We start from the raw sequence: 24681 nt of genomic DNA, 5'->3' as shown, positions 1-24681 counted from the left end.
TTTCTTGCTTTTTCCTCCAGGGTTTTTGATTTCACAATATCAACTATTATTTATAATTATGGGAGAACAGCCATGGCTCAGTGGTAAAATACATGCTATCTATAGAAGATCCTGGGTTTAACACTGGAATCTCTACTTAAAGGACCTCAAGTAGACCTTTTCCTTGCTGGAAAATATCTTCCAGTCAGAACAGACAATACTGAGAAAAAGGAACCAATGACCTTACTTAGTATGGGCATGCATTTAATGTCCACTCATATACTGATGTACATGAGCATTTTTCTTTACCAACAAACTGTATCCCAGTTTTTCTGAGGTCTTTCTTGTTTGTTTCTTGCATGACAATTTGTTGAGTAGAATATAAAATTGATTTTAATATACTAAGAAGCGGATTTCATACTCATTTCCCCCTTTTTTGTGGAACTGGCAACATTTACTTGAGTAAAAACACACATTAACCGAAGTACACGAATACTCTAAATTATATACAACAGGAGTTTAAGAGCACTCTTCAATGGGAATGAAAAACTATATCATTTTGCCAGCCTCTTGCCACATCTACACAGCAGCTGCAGGTCAAAATATCAACTAACTTTGCACCGAAACAGAGCTCACATAAACACTATTTTACAATACAAAACCTTTAATGGCATTCATGATATAAAACAATATACAAATCGGTTCTGTAATACAAGTCTAAAAAATAAAGACTATATAAACCCAGGCAAGAAACTGGCCAGCCGTGCATGGCTACATCTTTCTCACCTCATGACATGCACAGAAACACACTGGTAAACTTAAGTGACTGGAAAAAGGACACCCTGCATGAAAAGCCAAGGAGGAGCACAACTTGGTTCAGCATAAATACTGTTCTGCTCAGAATGCTTACAGGTACTTTATCACAGCAAATCACAAATTAGATTCTCCACTTTTCCAACTGGGGATGGAAGGATAATGCACTCCAAATAGGGAGGAGGATCCTCTGTATTAAATATTAATTGCTGAAAATCTCATCCCTTCATCCTCCATGACATAACTGCTGTGTTCACCATTTGTTCCTATATCAGCAATTGACTGCCGTGTTTCCTACATGAAGAACAGGATAGATATGCACAGTGTAGAAATGGAAGGCACTTCTTATATACATGTTGGCACTACAACATCATGTTGGTGCAACCCAAGCAAATGAGTAAAACAGCAACACCTTTGGGTAACTAACAGATACCCCAAATATTGCTAAAACTGGCTAAACACTTCTATTTTGCTTTGATGGATCAGAGCCCCAATCAGAAACTTCAGAGTTCCAACACAACTCCTTAAGGGATGGCTACTTGTAAAAGTACTACAAAAATGTAACCTGGGCCAACTAGTCAGCATGAATGGCTCATTACTATTACTAAACAGGCAATAAATACCCAACCCAGCAGGAGCTTGAACACAGCATAAACATTTAGAAGTTTAAAATTATACAAGTTCTTAGGCTAAAAACCTAACTTTCAAATACCCCAGCCCCCAAGCCATTTAGGACCTTAAATGGAAGAACCAGTTTTGAACTGAGCATGGAAATAGCCAGTGGAGATTTTTCATCATAGGGGTAATAACCATCATGTATTCACCCCCCAATGATGGCCAGGCCTACATGCTTTGCACCAGCTGGATAGTTTCTGGACAGTTTTCAAAAGCAGCTCACATTACAGTGTGCTGTGATTACCAAGAACAGATCAGTTTTTGAGGATTGGCTACGGCTGGTGTATATACTAAAGCTGATAGATGGTATGTGCCGTTTAAGAGATCTCAGCCCTTAATCATGGGCCAGCATACAGCATCACACACACATACACACCCCAAGTCAGGCATACTCCTGAGCCTTCAAGCTACTGTGTCACTGACCAACAACAATTCAGACTTGTTAGGGATGAGTTTCAGGTTATTACCTCTCATCCATTTCACTAGCTTTGCCAGACACCTCTTCTTCAATTCCAAAGACACAGCAGATCCAGTTAAGCAGAATCAGAACTATCATCCACAAAGTGGTAGCATTTTACTTCAAATTCCTGAATGATCCTTCCCAGAGGTCTTATATAGATGTTTAAACAGAAGTTTAAACAGCCTCTCCAGAAGGAATACCATGGTTGATAGATAGCAACTTTTGATCCTAAAAGTATCAACAGGGATGCACTCCCAGGTCATTCTCTTGATAAAAACCATCTGTAAGAGTGATCAGAGCTGTTTCCATCTCAAACTAGGATTTAATCCTGAATGAACTGGATCTACATAGACTGTTTCTTCTGTGACCACTTGAGGATATATACCACTACCTACCTGAGCATATATTCTCCTGCAGAGAAGTATTCAATACCTCCCAGACCTGCTCAGTCAGCCTTTTGCAGCTTTATATTATCAGCCACACAAGTCTAAATGGGATGGGTTGTATATTTCCAAACATCAGACCATGTCAACTGAAAGTTAGCCATACAAGTGAGATCAGACAGCACTCCATCAGCATTCTGAGACTGAACCAACTACAGCATCTAAATCATGCTGGAGCCGAGGAATTTAATCTGCAAAATTTTACAGGTACACATCCTCACAGGACTGAAGCCTCTTCACAACCTGGAACAGCTCTGCTGGACAGCATTTGCACAAATACAATGGCAATGGAGAGGTGTTTTTAAGATTTGGAGAGAAAGAGAGGTGGGTCTGATGGAGTACAGCTTTAGCTATTCCTTTGACTCTTGCAACTGTATGGTTACTTCCACATGCAGAAACTTCAGGCCTGCTATACCTGTGCTATAGACAGTGATATGCCTGTAGTCTCACCAGTCCTGCTAGATAAGTTTGGTTTTGACACTAAGGTCAATATAGGATTCTAAATACTCTGTGATTAATCATTTATCTTTGTGTCTAACTGGGTATGTAATTAGAAGTCTCTGCAGCATATAAGGTCTGAATTCTACTCCTGTCTCCTACTTCCCTTTACTGAGGCCAGGATGCATCTCACCTGGCTTTCCTCTTGATGGGGTTTAACTTCTTCATGTATGTCTCCCATATGAATGCCCCCCCCCCAACGAGCTACGAGAGAGTTGACAGGTAAACCTTCTGTGAATGTACAGTTGTGTGCCTTCTTGTAGCTGTCCTAGTAACCTGTGTCTCCTTTGCCTTTCTTCTCCTGTCTTCCTCAAGGAAATACATTTGCACTGTACTAAATTATTCTTCCCTTGTTGTATTCTGCAGGTGGGTGGGGGAAAGGTGATGTCACAAAAACATGTTAGTATGCATTGGTGAGCTGTTTGATATGGCTGATATGGGTGCATTGCTAACATGCTATTCTGATGGATGGTCAATGATAGCTTATTTGCTATTTATTTTCTCTTTATATGCATTTTCATAGTACCCAAACTTCTTCACATTTTCTGCGTGGTCATCCTTAATCATCCTTTGTATATAAGCAATGTAGGTTAGTCAGCTTAGGACTTACTGCATATTCCAAACTCTGGATATTTTTCCATTTCTAACTGATAGAACTCGTTGAACCAATTGCAAATTACAACCTCTGCTATATACTGTGCCATGCAGTTTGGTGAAAACAGGCTGAAAATAAATGAATACCTTCACCTCCCCAACTAGTATTTTCCCTGGATTTTACAACTTACTTCCACGGAACCAATTTTCCTGGATCTTGGAAGGGGTGACTTTCTATGTATATGAATCGGATCTGACACCATTGGCTTGAACATCATTATAGATCGATCTGTTTCATCTCTTTTAGAAGAATGTGGTTCTTCATCACTCTCCATTCTAACAGAAGCTTTCTTTGACCCATCATTCTGTAAGAAAAGGAATATAACATTTGACAAAAATATCAGGACTATGGGGAAAATATTATTATGAATATTAAGGAATACAGCCTTTGTCTAGAGACCCATATGACACCATCTCCTACACACTAAGGTCTTTTGAACAGCAATTCTCCTGCATCATACAGAATCTGATTCAGGAAATTTTAGCAGGGACATGTATCAAAAGTTTCATGATGATTTAATGTTGCTCTACCCAACTTTTTAATTTTAAGGAACAAGTGCAACTATTTTCATATTTATTTTCACAAATATCGTATTTATTTTCTAAATAACACATTATATAATGTCATTCTAATGTACTGAACATTTAAACATTAGCATAATTCTTTCTTACAACTGTACTGTGGCTTCTTCAGAGATTATACTAATTTGGCAAAAAAAATTTCTTTGTACAGTTTAACAACAATTCCTTAAAGAATGTTGACTTAGTTTAATGAGGTAACCTTACTCTTCTCCTGGTAGCCAGATCTTAATATCTTCCTAAGTCTGCCTTTTTACCATTGAGAAACCCCTGAACATTCTTCATTCTTTGAGAAACCCCAGAAGTGGTGTGATTGTGCAGAATATGGTTAGGAAGCATAGCAGTGTACACACTCACCCGCCCTCCCCATCCCACCCTCTTCAAGCCCATCACTGGCCATTTTGGGAGGGAGGGGGCAGGTCAACATGGCCATATATGGTCATAACATCCAATAAATATGTAACAAATTTTTAATATATATATAAAAAACTAATTAACTCCCACCCATTCAGGAAACCCTTCCAAGGCCATCAAGGAACCCCAGGTTTTCATGAGAAAGCCTGTCATAAGTGACTGACAGTAGTCAAATGAGACGTGAAGTGCTACAGTAATTTCAAGTGTGTGAGAATAATTCCTATGAGTGTTTACCTCTCGAGAAGCAGGTCTATAGCCAGAGCCTGATGGTAAATTTTTGTCTTCTTCACAGCCTTTAGCACCTGGACTAAAGTGTAATTCCACATGGAAACGGTCTTCTGATGAAAGTTCCTAAAGAGAATCAATAAGATAGTTTAAACCTCTTTTTAATGTACATATTGTGACTTTATGCGTTTATTTTTATTTTATTACCTTGTTGGGATCCTCATACAGCATAATAACAATCTGCGTCATGTAGTTGAGTTCACTGACCACATTAAGATAATCCATAGCTCGCTTCCACTGTTCATCTTTAGATTCCTTGGAATAAAGGAACATTATAAAAACATGAACCAACAATGAGTGGTGGCTTCTTCTGAATTTGGTCCTCATTGATAATTCATGATCCTAATATAATAATATGGTTTATTATAAGAACAAAATCAGAGTCCAGTGGAACCTTTAAGACCAACAAAGATTTATTCAAGGTGTGAGCTTCCACTGGACTCTGATTTTGTTTTGTTGTGCTGCTTCAGACCAACATGGCTACCCACTTGAAGCTATAAGAACAAAGTTGGAGTCCAGTGATTCTTTTAAAACCATCAAGGTTTTATTCACTGTGTAAGCTTTCATGTGCATACAGACTTCTAATTAGGAAGCAAAATAAAATGAAGAGGGTAATGCCTCCATGCTAAGTGAATGAACTGGGATTTCTGCTTTCAGACTTTATGATAATCCATGGTGTAGAATCTCAATTTAGCACCCATAAGTCTGAGCAGTCTGAGGTCAAACATCACACAAAGCCAGAGTTTCTCTGGGTATCATTTTGGTCTTGTAAAGGTCAAAATGATTCCCAGAGAAAACCTGATGAAAGACAAGCCCAAAAGAAACAATAACAGAATCCCCATGAGGGAGGTGGGGTAGAGAGAGCTCTGAGAGAACTGGGAATGGCCCACAGTCACTTGTCAGGCCTCAGGTATCTCAAAGCAGTTTACAATCGCCTTCCCTTCCTCTCCCCATAACAGACTCCCCATGAGGGAGGTGGGGTAGACAGAGTGTTAGCTCATGGTTTGGTGTAAGTTTAGTGCCTCACTTGGAATCTGGCAACCTTAACAGGAGGTCTCTCTGTGTACAGAAGTCTTGGCCCTGGTCAGGTTTATGCACACCTAGGTAGTGTGGAATTCCAGAACATGAACCCTGTATAGTAGGCCTCAAATCTACAGAGAGTTTCTTGGCTACCCTTTCCCTCCAACATCAAGGCTGGCCAGAGCAGTATTTTAAGTGAGAAGGGACTTTTCTGTGGCCTCTCTGTCAGCCAACTGTTTGACAGAAGGGGAAAGCTCCCCCCCCCCCACAAAGGAAAGCACAAGTACCCCCACAGACTCCCCTGAATTGCCCTCAGAAAAACCTCCCTCCCCTCAGTCAGGGGCTGTTAGAGGCTCCTTCACAGTAGGCCTGAAGGGAGGGGGGAGGAGCGCACTTATCAGTCATCTGCCAACTCCGACAGTGGTCTGAGGCAAAGTGAGCGGAGTTGTTGGACGTGACAGTTAGGGGCGGGAGACACAGCCTGACTGGGTGGGAGATGCAGCCTGATTGGGCTGGTTGGGTTGTTGGGGGCAAATGACAATGGGGCCAGGCCAATCCAGACTCGTGCAGGACCCAGACAGGGCCGGACAGTCTTCGCCCAGGAGGACCTTTCACAATTATATAATAGAGCAAAGTGTTAAAGTTAAAGAAGAGGTTAAAAAAATTAATAGGATATCACTTACATCACACAAGGAACCATAACGTAAAGTTGACAATAAGGAATGGACATGACTCTCACTAGTGAAGTACAATCTTGTTCGAACATGACGTTCAGGCGACATAACTCCACTGGAGTACCTGTGAGCAAACCCAAACAAAGAAGTTTAAGGGAAATGAAAACTCCGTTCACAATTTAAATGAACTTATCAATCTTAGGGATACATTCTGCTGAATTTCTTTAGGTCCTTCAATGTCACAAGTACCTTAATGCTAAGTAGAAACTCCAAAGCCCAGGAAAAGTATATTTCTTGGCAATTCAGTGCTTGTGGCTTTACTGAATGTATCAGTAAGCACTCCAAAAGTAATTAATGCTATTATGGACTGCTACCGAAGCAGTCATGAAGGAAAGATAGCATGGAAAAGGGGTAGAAAAGCAGCCAGGCCTCTCTGTGTTTCCTGGGAAGGAAACTCTAGAATGAATGGGGAAGAGAAAGCCTTGACTATTCTTCATGCTCTTAATGACACTATTAGGAACTAGGAGTGTGCATTCGGTTAACCTGATCTAACACACAAAGCTCCTAAAAAAAATACCTGAATACTTTTATGGATTTTTGGTACCTCTGGATGGCTGCAGTTGAAGTGTATTTAAAGGGCTCTTAGCCCCTTTAAATGCCCTTGGAGTGAACTCTCAGCTTGGAGAAGGCATTTAAAGTGACTGCAAACCCTTTAAATGCATTCAGAGTTCACTGGTACCCACTGTGGTTTGCAAAAGGCATTTAAATTTTTAAGGTACCCTTTAAAGTTTAAATACCTTACCCCTCCCTTGGAAACAATGGAGGATGAGGGCACCTTTTTAGGGGACCCATAGAATTGGATCTCCTGGTGCAATTTTTTTTTACCAATTTAGACAGGGGATTAAAGAGAGGCACCAGCAGATATGCTGAAAATATTTTGGGGGGTGAGAAATATATGGTAGTCTATGCCTCTTTTAAGAATACAATGAGACCCCGGTCCTTGGTATGTACCAGAGCTTAAACATGGACTAATTCTTGCCCATTCTGAATAAAGCCAAGATTAATGGGTTTTAAGCAGGCCCATTCCAAACTGAGTCCAGGAAAATTCACTTATCACCTCATGTAAGTATACAGTATTAGTCATCACCAAAGGCAACTAGTCCAAATTAAAAAAAAAAAACTTACAAAGGGTGGAGTTTGTTTACGGTATCATCATCTTGAGTTCTTTGAAGATCAGACCGGATTTTCCTCAGTAGAGGAGTGCAGTAGCCTTTTGCAATCTCTAGTTTCTCAGCTTCATTAATACCATATTCCTTGATGGCAGGGGTGGGGGGTGGGGGGGGAAACATACTTTCTTGAAAAACACTACAATGAAAATTGAAGCCAACTCATAATTCAGGATTCAAACATTACTGTTTTGAATAGACTGTTACTCTGCTCAGTTAAAAGTGACATATTCTGTCAGCACAAACATCACACTGGTAGAGGAGCCCATTGTGGCAGTAGAATAAGCGGCTGTCCTTATGCTGTCCTTATCAAAGCAGCATGGTTAAGAGATAACCTTATGTATATAACATATACTTCACATATGTAAGGAATCAAAGCATTCAGAAGTTTATGGCTCACTAATCAATGGAAGGGAGTGGATTTATAGGAAGCTTTTCACAAGACAGCAGTAGTAAAAGCTCATAAAGATGCCTTTTCTCATGTAGGCAGGTAAGAATGCATAATTTTTAACATAAAACACATTACCAGTGATTTTTTAGAGACACACTGCTTTTAACAAAATTACTGATGGAGGTAGAACAATGAAGCACAGCAAAATAAGTTATTTAGCAAAACTACTCAAGATTGAACACGCAATCTTGAATTAATCAGGTATCGGTGGAGACTGGATTTAAATACAAAGAAAGGCAACACAGCTATCCAAATACAAGCATCTCTACTGCTATGTGCCCATGCTTGGGTGTGATAGCAAAGCTTGCACATTTGCACTTAAATTACAGTTTCAACTGCCATTTGCCAGCTCATCATAACTAAATATTGAACTGGATTCTGGTAGTAGATATTCTTAATTTTTCAAGGTCATGAAACTGCACAAAAAGCAAAGACTACCTGTAATGGCATTCAGACTCTGTAGCACCATTAATGAAACTCTAAGGCAGTCTCATAAACAACAGTTGTACCTCAGACTGTATTGTTGGATCATGTATGCTGTTTATTATAACTAGATATCTAAATAAAAAATTAACCATTCTTATTGTTCTCTACTACGTTGAATACTTTAGGAAGTTATGTAATCTGAAAATAGCAAGTAAAACAAAGTAAATTTATGGTTCCAATGTCTGCACTTATGATCTCTTATTTATCAATCAACAGCAACATGAAGATACTGTGCTTCAAAAAATATTGCAAGGGTCACTTTTTCCATATCAGTCTGGCCACCAATGCATATAATCTTTGAGGATCTTATTCTGTCTTACCTTTCTGTCTGAAAGCAGAGTGGCCATAAGACACAGGTCTCTTTCATGATGTGTTGGATGATTCCATGATGGTGGTGGTGATAATTATGTCAAGTATAGGGGCTATTGCAATGGTATTCCCAGTGGAGCTGGAGTTTTGTCACTATAGAGTCCTGAGAGTACTTGAATAAACCCATTCCTCATTTTTACTGGAGAATACTACATGTGACATTAAAATTACTATTTTATTGCTTTTTAATTATGTTATGCACTATTAATATACTTGTTTTAGAATTACCACTCCTGATTTCTCATCGCTGGCTTTAAATTTAATTGTTTTGACAACTTTATCCATTGTTCCCTATTAATATTTGGAAAACAACCTCCTGGGAGGAGACTGTCCAGGGCCCTGTCTGTCCAGGTCCACCCTGATTGGCCCTCCCCCTCTAGCTCCCGCCCTCCCTCCTTGCCTGCTAGCAGCCGACCGACTGGGAGGCTGGCCCCCAGAGATGCTGCCGATGGGTAGTAGGAGGGGGGGGCTTTCCAGCCTCCCTTCAGCAGCAAAGCCCTGAAGGGGAGAGGGCAGGGGGAGCCTTTCCAGCCTCCGTTTGGCGGCAGAGCCCTCTAGCAGGCTCCAGCTAGAGGGCTTTACCACTGAAGAGGGGCTGGCCCTGGAGGAGAGGGGGCAGGGGGAGCCTTTCCAGCTTCCTTTCAGCGGCACAGCCTCTAGCCCATTTGCAGAGCTGGCTACAGGATTTGCTGCTGAAGAGGGTAGAGGGGGAGGGGGAGGCTTTCCAGCCTCCTCGTGACCAGGAAGGGCCTTCTCCTACCCCTTTCAGAGCCCATTTTTTTAAAATGGGCTTTGCTACTAGTTTATTGTAAATAAATTGTAAATGTTGGTCTGTGTAGAAGGAACATAGATTTTTGCTGCATTCAGCTACATCTAATATGTCCCTTGGAAAGTTGACTCCTGTGGACTTGAAGAACTGTGATATAATTACTTCTCTCCGAATTTCTACAATAGCAGCACCACTGAGGGAAGAGGAAGAACCATCTTTATTGCATCTTCTGACCTGCTAGGCTATGAAGTCCAAGTGAATCCTACAATCCCAGGAATCACTTTTCTGGAGGCTATAAGGAACTGTTAGGAAGAAGAGAACACACCAAAAATCTGTGCCACAATCTCCTGCAGAGAGATTGCTGGATCCAGAATAACAAATAAATACTGGATTTTAATGCTATTAACCTACTAATATTTACCACAGTGTTTAGCAAGCATAATCAATAACACACATTATGTTATTGGTGCAAGATTATCATTACAGAGACTTAATGTAGCTGGCAAAGTACATACCTGTGGTATCACAATATCAGCCAAAGCTTTTGATAGCCTGTACAGTTCCATTGTATTCTCTAGTTTTAAAGAGACATTGTGCTGCACATCATATTTTATACAGTCATAGATATCTGGGATTTTACTAATATCATATCTTCCATTCTTTGTTTTAAAGTCCTTTTCAAGCTTGGCCCATCTACGCAGCATTAGTTCCAGGGTTTCACTGTGGTAAAGCTGAATATCTGTATAGGCAAACATCGTCCATTACCCATTACAGAATTAATGAACAAGCTTAATCTAACTAACTAACCTGAAATGAAATAAAGTTGATTGAAAAGAAATATACATTCTGAAAACTGTTATGTTTATTCTGCCCTTTCACATGTCTGTTTTTCATGTTGTTGTTTCTCAGTCTTACTAGCCTCTTGATTAGGAGTGTAATTACTTCATTGACAAAATTAGTTACTCAAGTAAGTTGTAGCACAGGAAGCAAAATTCAAATTACTCTCAGGCTAGCTAAATTTCAAGGGTTTATTCAGATGACCCTGATTTTATCTACAAGTCAAGCTTTCTCTTTCTAATTTCCAAAAGCCTCTTTGGGAAGGGATCTGTGAACAAGAAATTTCCTTTATCTGTAACTCCCAACATACTCAAAGCCCTTCCTCAATTAAATGTCATGTTAACCTCTCTGTTGTTAGTTATATTAAAGAACTTTCTTCCACTTTGCCCACAGAGCTATGTTAAGGGTCCTCCAAAGGTAAGAACATCCTTAACCTTTATTTACTGGAACATTCAAAACAGACATCTTGACTTCCAGTTTACCATAGGCACCTTTGTTATGGGGCAATCGTGAGCAGATTCCATCATGAAATAGCCTGAACAATAAGGCTTTAACTAAAAGCAAGACTATGTCCAGGTTTATTTACTGATCAATTGCATTTGTAGACCGCTACTCCTGGACCAGCCATCTCAAGGCGATTAAGAATATGAATAGATTAAAAATACAGCAGTCGAAAAACTAACCCCCCCCCCCTGCAGCCATGTTTCTCAGGGTCGGTGCTTAGAAGAGGGCCCCAAGATCTTCCCTTGCCTTAAACACCTGGCGGAAGAGCTCTGTGTTGCAGGTCCTGTGGAACTATGTGAGTTCCATCAGGGCCTTTAGCTCTTTCTGGAGCTCATTCCATCAGGCAGGGGCCAGGACTGAAAAAGGCCCTGGCCCTGGTTGAGGCCAGGCACACTTCACTTGGGCTAGGGTTTGTATTTAAGATTTGGTGCTAGTGTGAGAATGCTTAATTTTATTAGTTTTTAGATTTAATTTTTATTTACTTTAGATTTGCTATCTATTCTCATTTTATCTTATAATAAATTGATCTGTACTTTTTCATTGTAAGTCTGTGTCACTGCTTTTTGTTAATAATCATACTCCATTCATGTTATAAGGTTACTCCCCAGACCTGGCCCCGGAACACCTAGCCACAGTGATCCATGCGACGGTCACCTCTAGACTGGACTTTTGTAACTCGCTCTACGCAGGCCTGCCCTTAGCCCTGACCCGGAAACTACAACTAGTTCAAAATGCAGCAGCCAGGATCCTCACGGCAACACCGTGGAGGTCCCATATCCGGCCTATTCTCCATCAGCTGCAATGGTTACCAGTTGAATTCCGGATAAGACTAAAGGTTCTGGTAATTACCTTCAAGGCCATACGCGGTCAGGGCCCAGTGTACCTGAGGGACCGCCTCCCCGCCTATGCCCCCAAAAGAGCTCTACGCTCTACTGCCTCCAATCAGCTAAGGATCCCTGGCCCTAAAGAAGTCCGTCTGGTCTCGACCAGGGCCAGAGCATTCTCTGTTCTGGCCCCTACCTGGTGGAACGAGCTCCCAGAGGAGATCAGGGCCCTGACGGAGCTTAAACAGTTCCGCAGGGCCTGCAAAAAGGAGCTCCTCCACCAGGCATTTGGCCAAGACCAGATGTAATCTACAGCGACCAAGGGCCCCTGCTCCCCCCCACCCCCCCCTCAGAATTCAATCAATAAGCCACCCCCCTCAGAATCCCATCAACAAGCCCTGGACCTGTTTGTGTTATGATTGTTTATTGTTATACTGTGTTGTGTTTGGTTGCAATTGTTGGTTATTGGTGTACATGTTCTACAGACTGTTTTATGTATGGTTCTCTGTTATAATGTAAACCGCCCTGAGCCTCCGGGGAGGGCGGTATAAAAGTATGATAAATAAATAAATAAAAATAAATAATCTTGGGGTTCTTTGCAGCATGACAAAATAAAACAAGAGTACTTTACAGCCTAGTGAACAACTGTGATGATGGTAGCATCTATGGTTTACACATAGGAATGGGTGAGAAGAGCAGAGAGCATAGGGCAACAAGAGCTCTGTATATATACGGTAGGCCTAACTTCTACACGGTATCTCCTTGCTGAATTCTGTGATAACAGTCTATTACTGTGTCACACTAAGGGCTGAATGTCACTTTTTAAAAATGAGTTGGTCTGGATTATGTGTTTTACTGGGTTCCCAGTTTCATAGCACCCACACAGCAGTTTTGGGGCACTGCTTTTTAAAGGACTGCAGAGGACCAATTCAACTTGGAACTACAGACTGGTGGGTGTAGGGGTTAATTGCCCCATTTTGAAACTACACATGCACTGACTACTGCATGTGCAAAACCAAAATGAAGCCAATAACACTTCTCTGAAGCTGTTTCAGTTCTGAAAACCAGCAAAGAGAAGAAAGCTGGATGCCCTCATTCCACCATGCCCCAATACTGAACTGAATTGAACCTCTGCAAGCCTTTAAAAGTTCCTTGTAACTACTGTGTGACTGCAGGCAAAAAGAATCAGATACAAGGAACCCAGACATAACTTATTAAAAAGCAATGCATGCAGCTTGGCTCTTAAGGAAGTCTAGTAATAAGCAAGCCGTGCTGCAAAGATGACAAAACACGATAGACTGGAAAAGCTGGTACCAACTAATCACAAGAGGAACCTAGACTTGAGTTTCTTGAAAAGCTCTCCATGCCACATTGCAGACCTGCTTAAAAACCAGGGATCTTTTGAAAACTTGGTATTAGGATCTCTAATTCAAAGGGGGGGATCTTTTGGACATGTCTAAGATGTATTTTTGCATCCTGGCCTACAAATGCTGCATAAACAAATTACTGTAGATATATTTCCATTAAGTATTTTGCTTTTTGAATTCAATATTAATTTCTCAGATTTCAGCCAGATTACAGCTATATTGGATTATGTTGTGAACTGCCCTGAGCGGCAAGGGAAGATAGTATAAAAATGTAATAAATACAATAAAAATGAACAGGATCTGAGGACTGCCTGTCTGTATATATCCAATGGAGAACACTTTGGTAGCTATGGCTAACTAAGTTGTGATCGCCAGCCTCAAAGAAGTGCAGATAGCCCAGGCCACAGCCTGGTAGAATGAGCTCCTGGAGAACATCAGGGCTATGACAGAACTAGCACAGTTCCACAGGATCTGCAAGATGGAGGTCTTCCGCCAGGTCTTCGGCCAGACAAGCACAAATGGAAAATCTAAACATCATGTGGACCTCCCTGCCACCATGCCATCCTCTGTTGGTTCCTCCCCTAGGTGTAGGACTCATCAGATAACCAGCTCTTTGTATAAACCAACAGAACGGCCATGAGTTGTCAGTTTAATGTAACTTAAATGGATTTTAGAAGGTAGTTTACTGAATTTTGAATGTATATTTATTGAATGTGTTTACTATGTAGACTTATTGTGTATATGTAACCTGCCCCAAGATGACTGGATCAAGAGGGAATAAATAAATTCAGAAATACTATTCATAGCAGTACAGTAATGTTGGCTTAAGTATTACCTACGCAAAATCATTTGTCTAAAATCATAAGCAACCATGTTACATGATTAATGAGTGATAATGGTGATCAGCTTTAATATTATAGTATATTTAAACTAAACAGTCTACCTGCAGACTTAGGTTCTTCCATCCGTTGTCTTATCTGAGAAGTTAAACTCTGAATCAAGGAATACACCTTGTCACATGTTTTAACAGGATTTTTAATCTCTTGCATTGATTTTATCAGAGAAATGCTGCCAGATGGAGCAAGCTGAAGTGCCAGACAAAAAAAATAAATAAATAAAAGAAGAAGAGTTAAACATCATAGCTACCTGGTCTTGTGTTCTTATTAAAAATTGCTCTCTAAACAGAAGCAGAATATTAACATACCATTTGAGTCTCAAAATACGTTGCTAATTTAACATCCAGTGTATTTATTACTCTGGGGCACTTTAAATACAATTCCAGAGAATACTTAAATTCTGTTCAGCATAATTCATTTGGTGTTTTTTTAAGCAACATGTAATAAGGACTTTAAGTCTAACAGCTACATACTATTTTTGACACGTCTTGGTTAGATGGAACAGCCAACTCTAAGGACTTTTGCCTTCTGTGCCAAAGTTTCCTCACTCAATGGTTTCTATAAACTATATCTTTGCTTTCAAATCATAATTAGAGACTCATATCAAAATTCAATTTCCAAAACCTTTATATATGATTTTATACATGTTTTTAATGTGATATTATGGGGTTTTTTTCTACTGGAAACCGCCGTGAGCCAGTCTACTGGGAGCAGCGGTCTAGAAATATAAACATGAATAAATAATATAATATAATAAACCATATATTACCTTTCCTAGATCAGCTGGAAACATGAATTATAAAAACAACCATCCCTTAATGTAAATGTATTTATCGATATACTTCAACACATGTAACTGCTGCTATATATTAAGTAGAGGCTTATGTATACAATCATCTTTCAAAAAACAAATCCAAACATTCTTTATGCACATAGACCACTATATACTATTCTTAAGAGACAATCTTCGAACCTTTTCATAGTCTTCAGAGGTAAAGTCTCTGTCTCTCTGAAGTATTTCATGAAGTCGTGCCTTTACACGATGCTGGCAGCTGCTAAGAGAGTCACTATCACTGTCAAGCAGACCATTCATATTAGCACTTTTAACCATCTGTACAAGTATGGGAGTGAGCTCTCCTTCCAAAGCAAGCAATCCCTGGAACGAATGAAATTAGTGAGCAGTAAATGAAAAAGTAGTAAAGAGCCTTAAAAATAAAACACATACTTTAAATTAGTGTTTATGAGAGCTACCACTTCTAAATTCCCAATACTGCTAAAGTTTTAAGGCATAATAGAAATGAAAAAACGCAAAGAGAATGCTGCTTGGTTCACACGTGTATCATTGGCAAATGTTTAGCTCTGTTATTTCCATTTCTGTAAAACATCTCCAAGAAACCTTCCAGTCCCATAAAAATCTATTTCCTATATGCACAGGCATTTTTTGTAGCCCATCAACATATCCAACATCCTTAACTTAGAGCCAAATTACACTGTCATTTTAAAGTCATTTACAAAAGTCATGAGAGCCTGATCAGGTCTGTAGCAGAGGTTCTTGTCCCCTTCCTTGCCTATTCAAATGCTGCAACTGCTGGAAGCGGTGGCCAAGCAGTTATTTTGGCATTTGACAAAGTGCAGGGAAGGGGGTGGGGGGGGAGACAAGAGCATCTCAGCCTGCTATATTGGCAGGCTTTACTGGAATCAGGCCCTCAGAGAATTTGTTTATTTATTTTAATGGTGGTGGTCCCCTCATGGCAGCCATGAAGATATCATCACATCCAGTCTGACCACTGAGGACTTTTCTTTTTAAAATAGCCATATTTGGTTCCATACTAAGTCACACTGATGATGCCCTAAAGTTTCTTGAATTTACTTCATTATCATTTTTCATTTTAAAGATAATTTCTCATAGTACCTTTGCAAAAGCTGCTGCAGTCATTTGAACTCTTCCTTCATCAGAAGCATATATTTTGAGATCATGCCGATAGGTGCTATGTAGCCTCAGTAAACCACATCCAGGAAATCCAGCATAGTCTCCTACCAAAGGAAGAACAAAACACCTTCACAATCTGTTGGTGTTTCCGTTTTAAAAAGTTATTGCACTTTTTCTATATTATAGCCTCTTACTCTATCAATGTGAAGGAAATATGATACCTTGTCCACCTGGGTACATGCACCGGAAAGCTCTTCCTAGTTCCTCTGCTTGAACTCTGCCTGCAGGAGTCAGTTCTCCTCCCCATTTTAGAACCAAGAGTAGAGATGGCTCATCTTTGTGGCTATCTAAATGCATGCAAAATAAATTAATGAAAAAGTAATAGGCAATCAAAATGGCAGCAGGGGGTGGGGTGCAAAATTGGTTGGCCACCAGGGAATAATTATTCAGATCATTCTGGTCCATGAACACCTTCTTCAGGAAGGATCTTAACCATTTTAAGTTAGTTGGAATATACCCTCCTGCAAAGAGAAGCATTTATTACCAAATTGTTCAGTTGAAACTATCAGCAATAAAGGGAAAGTCTAAAGAGATTGGCTGCACAGCTTGGCTGCTTCTTCAGGCTTTGCCAACTAAAAGTCAGCCACATAGCTAGGCAGATAGCACTCCAACAGCATCTTGAGACTGAACCACAGTATCAAAGTAATAGTGAATGAGAAGGTTTATCTGTAAATTCATAATATTTTACAAGGTAGGACTCATGAACAAAACCTACTCATGACCTGGAAAAACTCTGCTGGATTGCATTTGCAAAGATGTGACGGCAAGGGAGAGGTCAGCTGGATTTTTATGGTTTGGCGAGTCAGTGACAGGGGGAAGGTCTGATGAAACATGCCTGGTCACTAGCTTCATGCAGGGACCTCAAGCTTGCTAAAATTGTGCTATAAACAGTATCTGCATTCTCTCCAGATCAATTATAGCCTTTGAGAACACAATGTTTTATTCCATTTTCCTCGCCTCCATTTAATTCGCACAATCCTGTGAGGTAGATTACACTGAGCTAGAGTCAATGTCCCAAGTTCTCCCAGGAAGCTACCACTGTAGAATGCAAATTTGAACTTCGGTCCTTCAGACCATTGTCTGAGACTCTAGCAACTGCACTAGTTCTCAGCTTCCCCTTATTCTCTCTCCCTAGTAGTCTCTCTACAAACTGTCTGGAACAGAATTCCATTCCCTGCTGAAGGAATGAGGCAGGTTCTATGGCTCCCTTTTTCAGCAATGATTTTTTTCCATGGAAGCATTCATGTGTGTCAGTTATGCTGGGACAAAATAGGACAGGACAAAGTATTTTTTTTAAATTCCAACATACCCAACACAGATTATTGCAAGGATCCATGAGTCGTTCAGTGATAGAATCTCATAATTAGGAAGAAAGGTTCTATCCTAGTTTCAAGCCTAAATTTGCAAGGGAACAAATAGCATGGAAAAGTCAAAGGCCGTGATTGATCTAGGCAGGTTTAGTTTAGTTGTTTGGTTTTGTAGCAAACATGATCCAAGTTTTTAACAGATGTCTAATGATTCTTCCAGTCAATAAATTCCAGAGAGAAGTATGGGAAAGTTCCTTGCAAAGAGGACGACTAAGGCCACCCTCAAGAAAACCTGGATAAAGCTTGTGACACACCCAGATGATAGGCTGCTTCTTGCTTCTTGCCCTTACTCATTTGTTCCACAATCTCTTCAGTTGGATGCCAAGAACAAAAGCTTGCTCTTGGTATCAGGGGCAAGAGAGAGAACAAAATCTTGTGTAATGATGGAGACCTTAAAGTCGTTTTGGATGCATAGTCAGCTTCATGAGGAATTACATTCTCTTGTTGTTTAACCAACGTATAATCTTTGTCCTCAGCGGATTTGTATAGCGTTTTTCTTGTCTTCTGTGATAACTCTTAGAATTGGTATGAGTTTGTCTGACAAGTGGTATTGAGATCCAATCATTCATTTTTCACCCACCGGGCCACAGCAGAATATAACATTTGCACCATAATATTCAGATTCTGTCCTCTGTCTGCTCATCCAGAGTGGACAGCTCTAGACAGCTCTGTATTTGGAGGAGAAATTTGTTAAGAAGACAACACAGATTTTGTACCAGATATATGTTTTCTGGTCATCTGGATGTGGACAGGACTGTTAACAGTTTGACGAGCATCCTTGATTGATACTATTAAAATTATCAGAATTGAAAAGATTTATCAGTGGCCTCTGACTAACCCAAGAGGTACTTCATTTCAGTGACTTTACGAAAAGACTGATATCTCTCCTTTGCAGTTCCATGGTGAGATATTTTTGGGCTAGGCATATTGACTGAGATTATCAGGGACAAAGATGGGCTCTTGTTTCATAATTGCAGAGCATATCATTACCAAAGTGTGTGCTTTATCAGTCAGCAACATAGCCAGTGCACAAGATGTGTGAGAGAAGAGCTGATTTCAGGATCTGTACAGTGAATGGCACACAAAGCAATACTAGGAACTGAGCACATATTCAATGCAATGGAACCTTGCAGCAAAGTTAGCTATATAGTCAGTATAGCCTAACACACCTCACAGAGTTGTGAGGAGAAAATGGTGGAAAGGAGACTAATATTAGCTACTTTGAGTCTCCTGGGAAAGGTAGAATACAAATTAAGTAAATAAATAAATGTAGCATACAGGCAGAAGGCCACTAGTGGAACAACAGAAGGCCAAGACAACGTTGGTTGCACAGCAGATGCCCATAATATTGGTGGAAGAATGGACTGCAGTGCCATGGACACCACAGTGGATATCACTGTGGGACTGGGGCTGGTACCAAGTAGGTGGCTGTGGTGGTATCCCATTATGTCAATGAAGTGCTGGCACTGCACGGTCTGTATATCTGTCTGTCAGTGGAAATTTGCCTCCTAAAACATGGCAATGATTAACGGAAGGCTGTTGTACCATATGCGAATTGAGAGAGTGAAAGAAGATAAACATGGATACGTTTTAAAAGGGCAATGTAAATAACGTACTATTTTGGTTAAAGCTATGAAAAGAGACAGAGAAAGCTGCGGTAATTCTCTGAGATAATAAATGAAGAACTGCTGAAAATGAAGTGATTAATAAAAGAAAACTGTGCAGTAAAATGTTTGCTTCTCTAACAAGAGTAAGAGCTGTGGTATGATATCTTACTTCAGGATCTCAGCACCAGTTTTTAGTCTATAACTATAGAACTTTCTAGAGCTGCTTCTGTACCGGTGCATTATGTGGTTCTGAAAGAAGCTAGGCAAAATTATCAGTGTCTGCTGAAAGTTCAAGTAATAAAATAAACATTTTTCACTGCTATTACTTTCAATTAGCCTAATATAACAAAATCCAATAGGCAAATCAAATTGCAACAATTTATTACTAAACAATTGGTATCACAATACCTTCTTCTTCACTAGATGTTTTGGGACAACCATGAGGGAGGTATGTCAACTGAACCTTTCGATTTATACCAGAAAAATGTCCATACCTATGGATAGCAAATGAACAAATGTGAGGGAAACATTATAACTATGATGTACTGGGAAACATCTGTTAATATTAATTATCAGATAAAAAACAATGTATATTAGCTGGTGGATATTGAGGAGAAACCATAAGGAATACAGTTTGGGAAACATTGTATCACCATACCATTCTGCAAATGTTTGAATGCCCTGCCACTTCAAAAATTTGCTACATTTACAGAATTAGCATGTCAAGGAAGAATCACCTTAGTTGTGTTCTCGACTTGTTATTTCTTGAGAAGAGTTCATTTTTATGTCAGAACATACATCAATTTAAAACCTCATCAATATATAAAACAATAAATAATAGCACTCTGCTTGATTCATCTCGGTACTCCGAGGAAATAGCATGGTGGTGGGGAGGAGAGACTTAAAGTACACTACAGTGTAGTAGTTTGGGTGGATCAAACATCTATCACCTTCTGCTGCAGTAGCATAATACAGAAAAGATCCAAAATTATATTCTGCTAACTATAAAGTTGCTTTGAATCAGCCCAACGTAACAGCAATATTAGACAGATGGCTGGTATGCCACAAGGAGGGTGGGGGTACAAAAATGTAATAAACAAATAAAGCATTCCTACATTCAACTCTCATTCTCTACAACCTGCCCTTTCCTTTAAATATTACCTAAATGAAATGGGAATCCAGGTAAACAGAAATTAAAGCGGTCATTGAAGTCAACAGACACATATTGCTATGAGAAGGAAATTCCTTATTTAGTGTACCTCTAAATGCCATTTTGCACAAAGTCAGTTTAACTGTTGTATCTACATGGAGTACATTCAGCACAAATGTTGGTTGAGGTTAGAGCCAAGAAGACCAAGGACCCCTCCTCCGGCAGCACCAGAACATTGGCAAACCCCATACCCCAAGGTAGATGGTTGCCTGGATAGGCTGGTTGGGGGTGGGTGGGAATTTTGCCGCTTATCTCTTGTTGGGTTGTGTAGTTTTAACTGGGGATTTAAACAGACATTTTATGTATACTGTTGTAACCTGCCACCAGTTGCTATCAAGAGTAGCAGGATAAAAATCAATCAATAAAATAAAATAGGCTTAAACTGGCATTGTATTGCCTTGATTACAGAATATGTTCCTCACAGCTGTCATGAACCCCTTGATTCATGCCATCCTGGTCCTTCCCGACCCTGCGTATTCTCACACTTCTATGTCTTCTCCGGCCGGCTCTGGCCAAGGCCATAAAGCAATAAACCTGTCCTCTGAGAACTTCACTCCCTTCCTTTCCCAGCGGGTGAGGAGCTTCACCAAATGTATCAATCTTACTGTAAGTGTCCTTGCGGAGACAGCAAAGTCTCAACAATGTGCCAACCTCCCGATAAGGCTCCTGGCCATCTGGCAGCCTGGGAACAGGCTCTCTTTTGTCACCTCTTTCTGCTCTCCCACCAAAACCTCCTGGGTCCCCCTCCCCTATCTGGTGAGCCCTATAACTGCCCCACCTGATCCCCCTGTACTTTGTTATTATCAAGATCTTTGCTCAGGAAGATCTTGGCCTGCTTTAGCTTTCTGTGGACTTTGCCTAATAAAGCTCTTCTTGGAAATTTGCAACCGGCTGTTGGATTTCGGATGTGCTTTTACTTGGGACTCCACAAGCTGGGCTCAGCCTGATTCTTGACAACAGCTATCTATCCAGTGAAAGCTTAAAATATTTTTTTATTTAACCTGATTCTTACTTAAACCAACGGAGCCACCAGGCGTGACAACACAGCAGCCAACACCGCGCGTGAGTGCAGCCGGGGACACCCCCTGCTCCCGACAGAAGCCCTAGCCCAGGCCCCGTGAGCACACACACTCAATGCCCGTTGACTCAGAGAGCCACCTGCGACTGGGGCCAGATGCCCTGAGAAGCCTGTAAACCCCATGGGATGCCGCCAACCCCAGGAACACTTGCCTACTGTGCCTCCACCCTGCTGCCCGCAAAGAGCCATCAGCTCTTGTCCCGCGATCCCGCTGCCAGCTCACCCGAGAACCACCTCGCCCAGTGCTGCAACCCCCTCCCCTTGACGCCCTACGCACACCATAGGAGCTCGCATTCCCCTACGTGGCCCTGCCTCCCTCAGCCTCTCCTCCCCCAAACAATGCCCCGCTAGTGCCCGCTGCATTCAGCCATGCAATGGGCCTTTCAGCTTGTTTTGTTATAATCTTTTTTAGAACAGATAATCCATTGTTGCTGTTTTTGTACACTTGATCTATGTTTCCTTCTCCTGGTCTTACTTTAATGATGGTAATACTACAATAGCTTTATGCTATGTTATAACAGTTTTAATAATGTTCTTTGTAAAAACTATTCAGGCAGAACACAGGTTAAAAATGTAAAAAAAAAAAGGAAAAAAGAAAAGAAAAGCAACCAGATTACGTGCTAACATTTTGAAAAGCCAATATTAATTTGGAAAAGGTAGTAGCCTACTAGTGTCACTAACTGATTCTATGTAACAAACCATCTTGAGAATGAAGTCTATTTCCTCTCAATATCTGCTAAAATCTATGTATATTCTGAAAAATAATCTTGGTTCGTCAAGAGATTTTGAAATTAAACACTTACATTTCCAACACAGTTTTCAATTGCTCAAGTTTAGCCTTGCTTTCCTCAATTTCAGAGTCATTGTTTTGTCCAAGATCTACTAAAAGCTGTCTTGCAATATCAAGTACTTCCTGAAAAGAATGGTATATTGTGTAAGCAATTTATAAAGATACAGTATTTTAATGTAGAAAAACAAGGAAGACTAACACACTTGCCTGTAATTGCTTAGGTTTTTTCAGTTTTAGTTTCCCAGACTTAAATCCATTGCATTTTTCGAAAAGATCAAAAAATCTTTAAAAGAAACACATAATTATTAGAACAGTTGTGGATTAGTCTGCCAGTTGTCACTAAGTCTTGTACTTGACTCAATGTTTATGGCAGTGAAAATGGCACAAACACAGTTGTCTAGCTAAGGCAAATTATGTGGCAAATTGCTATCTGGAATGAACATGAATGTTCACACACAACAAGCTTATTTCTGTGACTTCTGTGTAGTCCAACATGCAACCATGCTTACACAGACCTACTGTGGAACTCTTTCCTTTAAAGCTTCCTTGGGCCAGCTTTTTCTTGCCCCAGATGGAATGTGATGGGAGCCCTCTTTCCCTCAGCCCTTTTGTTGCTGCCTCTGGAAAGGACCTCATGAGCACAGGATCCCACAGCACCAAAAGGAGAGGAATGTGTGCCTGCACAGCAAACCTCTCAATGAACAATAGTTATAGGTAAATGTAATCCTGTTTCGTTCCTTATGAACATTGCATGTATTCAGTGATACCAGATACCAGCCTAGATACCAGAAGAGATATTTCAATATTCACAGAAATTTCTTTCTTACCCATTTTTGAAAGAGCTAATGTATTAACAGAGCATGTTGACACCAGGCATTCTGGAATTCATTACCCTGAAAAATGCTGAAATGGTCTGTACAGCCCATGCTTCATGGAATAGCCTATCCTACCTGGTATACTATATCTGGGTTCATTTGTAAAATAAAATGAATATGACTTTGAAGAGGTCCGTCCTGAACTTCACGTGATGCCCCCAATTTTTGTCTAGACCAACACTTTGGAATGTCCACTTTTTCTGAACAATGTCCTGTCACTTCTCTTCTGTTACAAGAGCTTCATATTTTTCAGGTAAGATCTTACAGAAGTATCTCAGAATTGTTCTTTTCATACCAACAGCATGGAAGGAATGCACTGTCAAATTCAGAGATTTTAAGCACCATGTTATTTTTAAAATTAAGACAACAAAAACTAAAAACCCACATCCCCCAAAGCAAATAGTAGATATGTGCAGGAAATACAAAAAATAGCACTAGCATGTTAGGTAGTGTAACAATGGACAATGATGCAGATATATTCTAAATTATAATTACATTGTAAAAGCTACTCAAAATCTGTATGACACCACAAACTAGAGATATGCAGTACACAACGATAACCTTTATGACACTGCAGATACCCTAGGCCCTTGGCAAAAGCAAGAAATTATCTTCAGGAAAAAAATAAAGATTAATCCATTTCTGCCTTTTTCAGCTGATCACATACCGTTGATGTTTAACTTCCATTTTCATTTTTTGTTTTGGTGTCCGATCCCCATGTCGTATAACAGCAATAACACATCTAAGTTCCATCCTTTAAATATACAAAAAGCATAGTTATTCTTCCCAGTTCTAAGATTTCAATTAATATTTAAAATTATATAGATCAATTAAGTCACTGATATAAAAACAGCTGAAACGTATTAAATTTGTATACCACATTTCTGTTAATGTGCTCAAGACAGTTGCAAGAATACAAAACCCGAATGCTGGTACACCCCTCAAGGGTGAGTCAAAGATACAAAATCAATGTAACAAAAAGAAATTAACTTTAAAGGAATGCTTAGAAGTCACCATCATTGCTTTTGAAAGTAAATTTTGGAATGCCAAGCTTCATTTGGCTATTTATGGTTCACTTTTTAACAATGCTCCAAAATAAGCCACAATTAAAGCATAAAACATAAAAATTCATAGTTACAAGTTAATATAATTGGCATACAAGTTCAAAAACCTGAATAGCCAAAATATCTTTATGGCTTTCAGATTGACAATGAAATACTAGATCTTACAAAGATCAACTGGCAATGTTCCAATGTCTAGGGTTTATAGCTGATGATTTCCACCTGAATATGAACAAAGGCCATGCCTCTTTGCTACTACCTGCAGCCTTGGATACCATGGACTATGATATCTCATTGTGATGTCAAGAGCCAGCAATAGGTATCATGGATTGCGCTCTGCATTTGTTTAAACTGTTTCTTAGGGACTGAATACAAGGATCCCTGTTGGAGACTAGATATCATCAAGATGAGAGTTGTCCTGTGGGATTTCACAGAATACAGTCTTGTTATCCAAGCTATTAAATCACTGTGTAAAACTCT

At 40.0% G+C, this 24681-nt stretch overlaps 1 protein-coding gene across 15 annotated transcripts in view; it reads right to left on the bottom strand.

Moving 5' to 3' along the window:
• PPIP5K2 (diphosphoinositol pentakisphosphate kinase 2) overlaps positions 1–24681 on the bottom strand; it is a 79408-nt gene that overhangs the window by 23064 nt on the left and 31663 nt on the right. For all 15 annotated transcript variants that reach the window (XM_077347705.1, XM_077347708.1, XM_077347704.1 and 12 more), the window contains 14 exons: positions 23808–23894; positions 22469–22548; positions 22279–22384; positions 19596–19681; positions 16375–16500; positions 16136–16257; positions 15197–15379; positions 14271–14412; positions 10311–10534; positions 7680–7807; positions 6504–6618; positions 4948–5055; positions 4750–4866; positions 3654–3827 (listed from right to left, as the gene is read on the bottom strand). In XM_077347705.1, coding sequence (XP_077203820.1) covers positions 3654–3827; positions 4750–4866; positions 4948–5055; positions 6504–6618; positions 7680–7807; positions 10311–10534; positions 14271–14412; positions 15197–15379; positions 16136–16257; positions 16375–16500; positions 19596–19681; positions 22279–22384; positions 22469–22548; positions 23808–23894 — 1798 coding nt within the window. The remainder of the gene's footprint in view (positions 1–3653; positions 3828–4749; positions 4867–4947; positions 5056–6503; positions 6619–7679; positions 7808–10310; positions 10535–14270; positions 14413–15196; positions 15380–16135; positions 16258–16374; positions 16501–19595; positions 19682–22278; positions 22385–22468; positions 22549–23807; positions 23895–24681) is intronic.

The sequence above is a fragment of the Paroedura picta genome, chromosome 7, assembly GCF_049243985.1.
Source record: "Paroedura picta isolate Pp20150507F chromosome 7, Ppicta_v3.0, whole genome shotgun sequence".
Lineage (NCBI taxonomy): Eukaryota > Metazoa > Chordata > Lepidosauria > Squamata > Gekkonidae > Paroedura > Paroedura picta.
The sequence above is the reverse complement of the archived record's forward strand: the minus strand, read 5'-3'. Positions and strand labels throughout refer to the sequence as shown.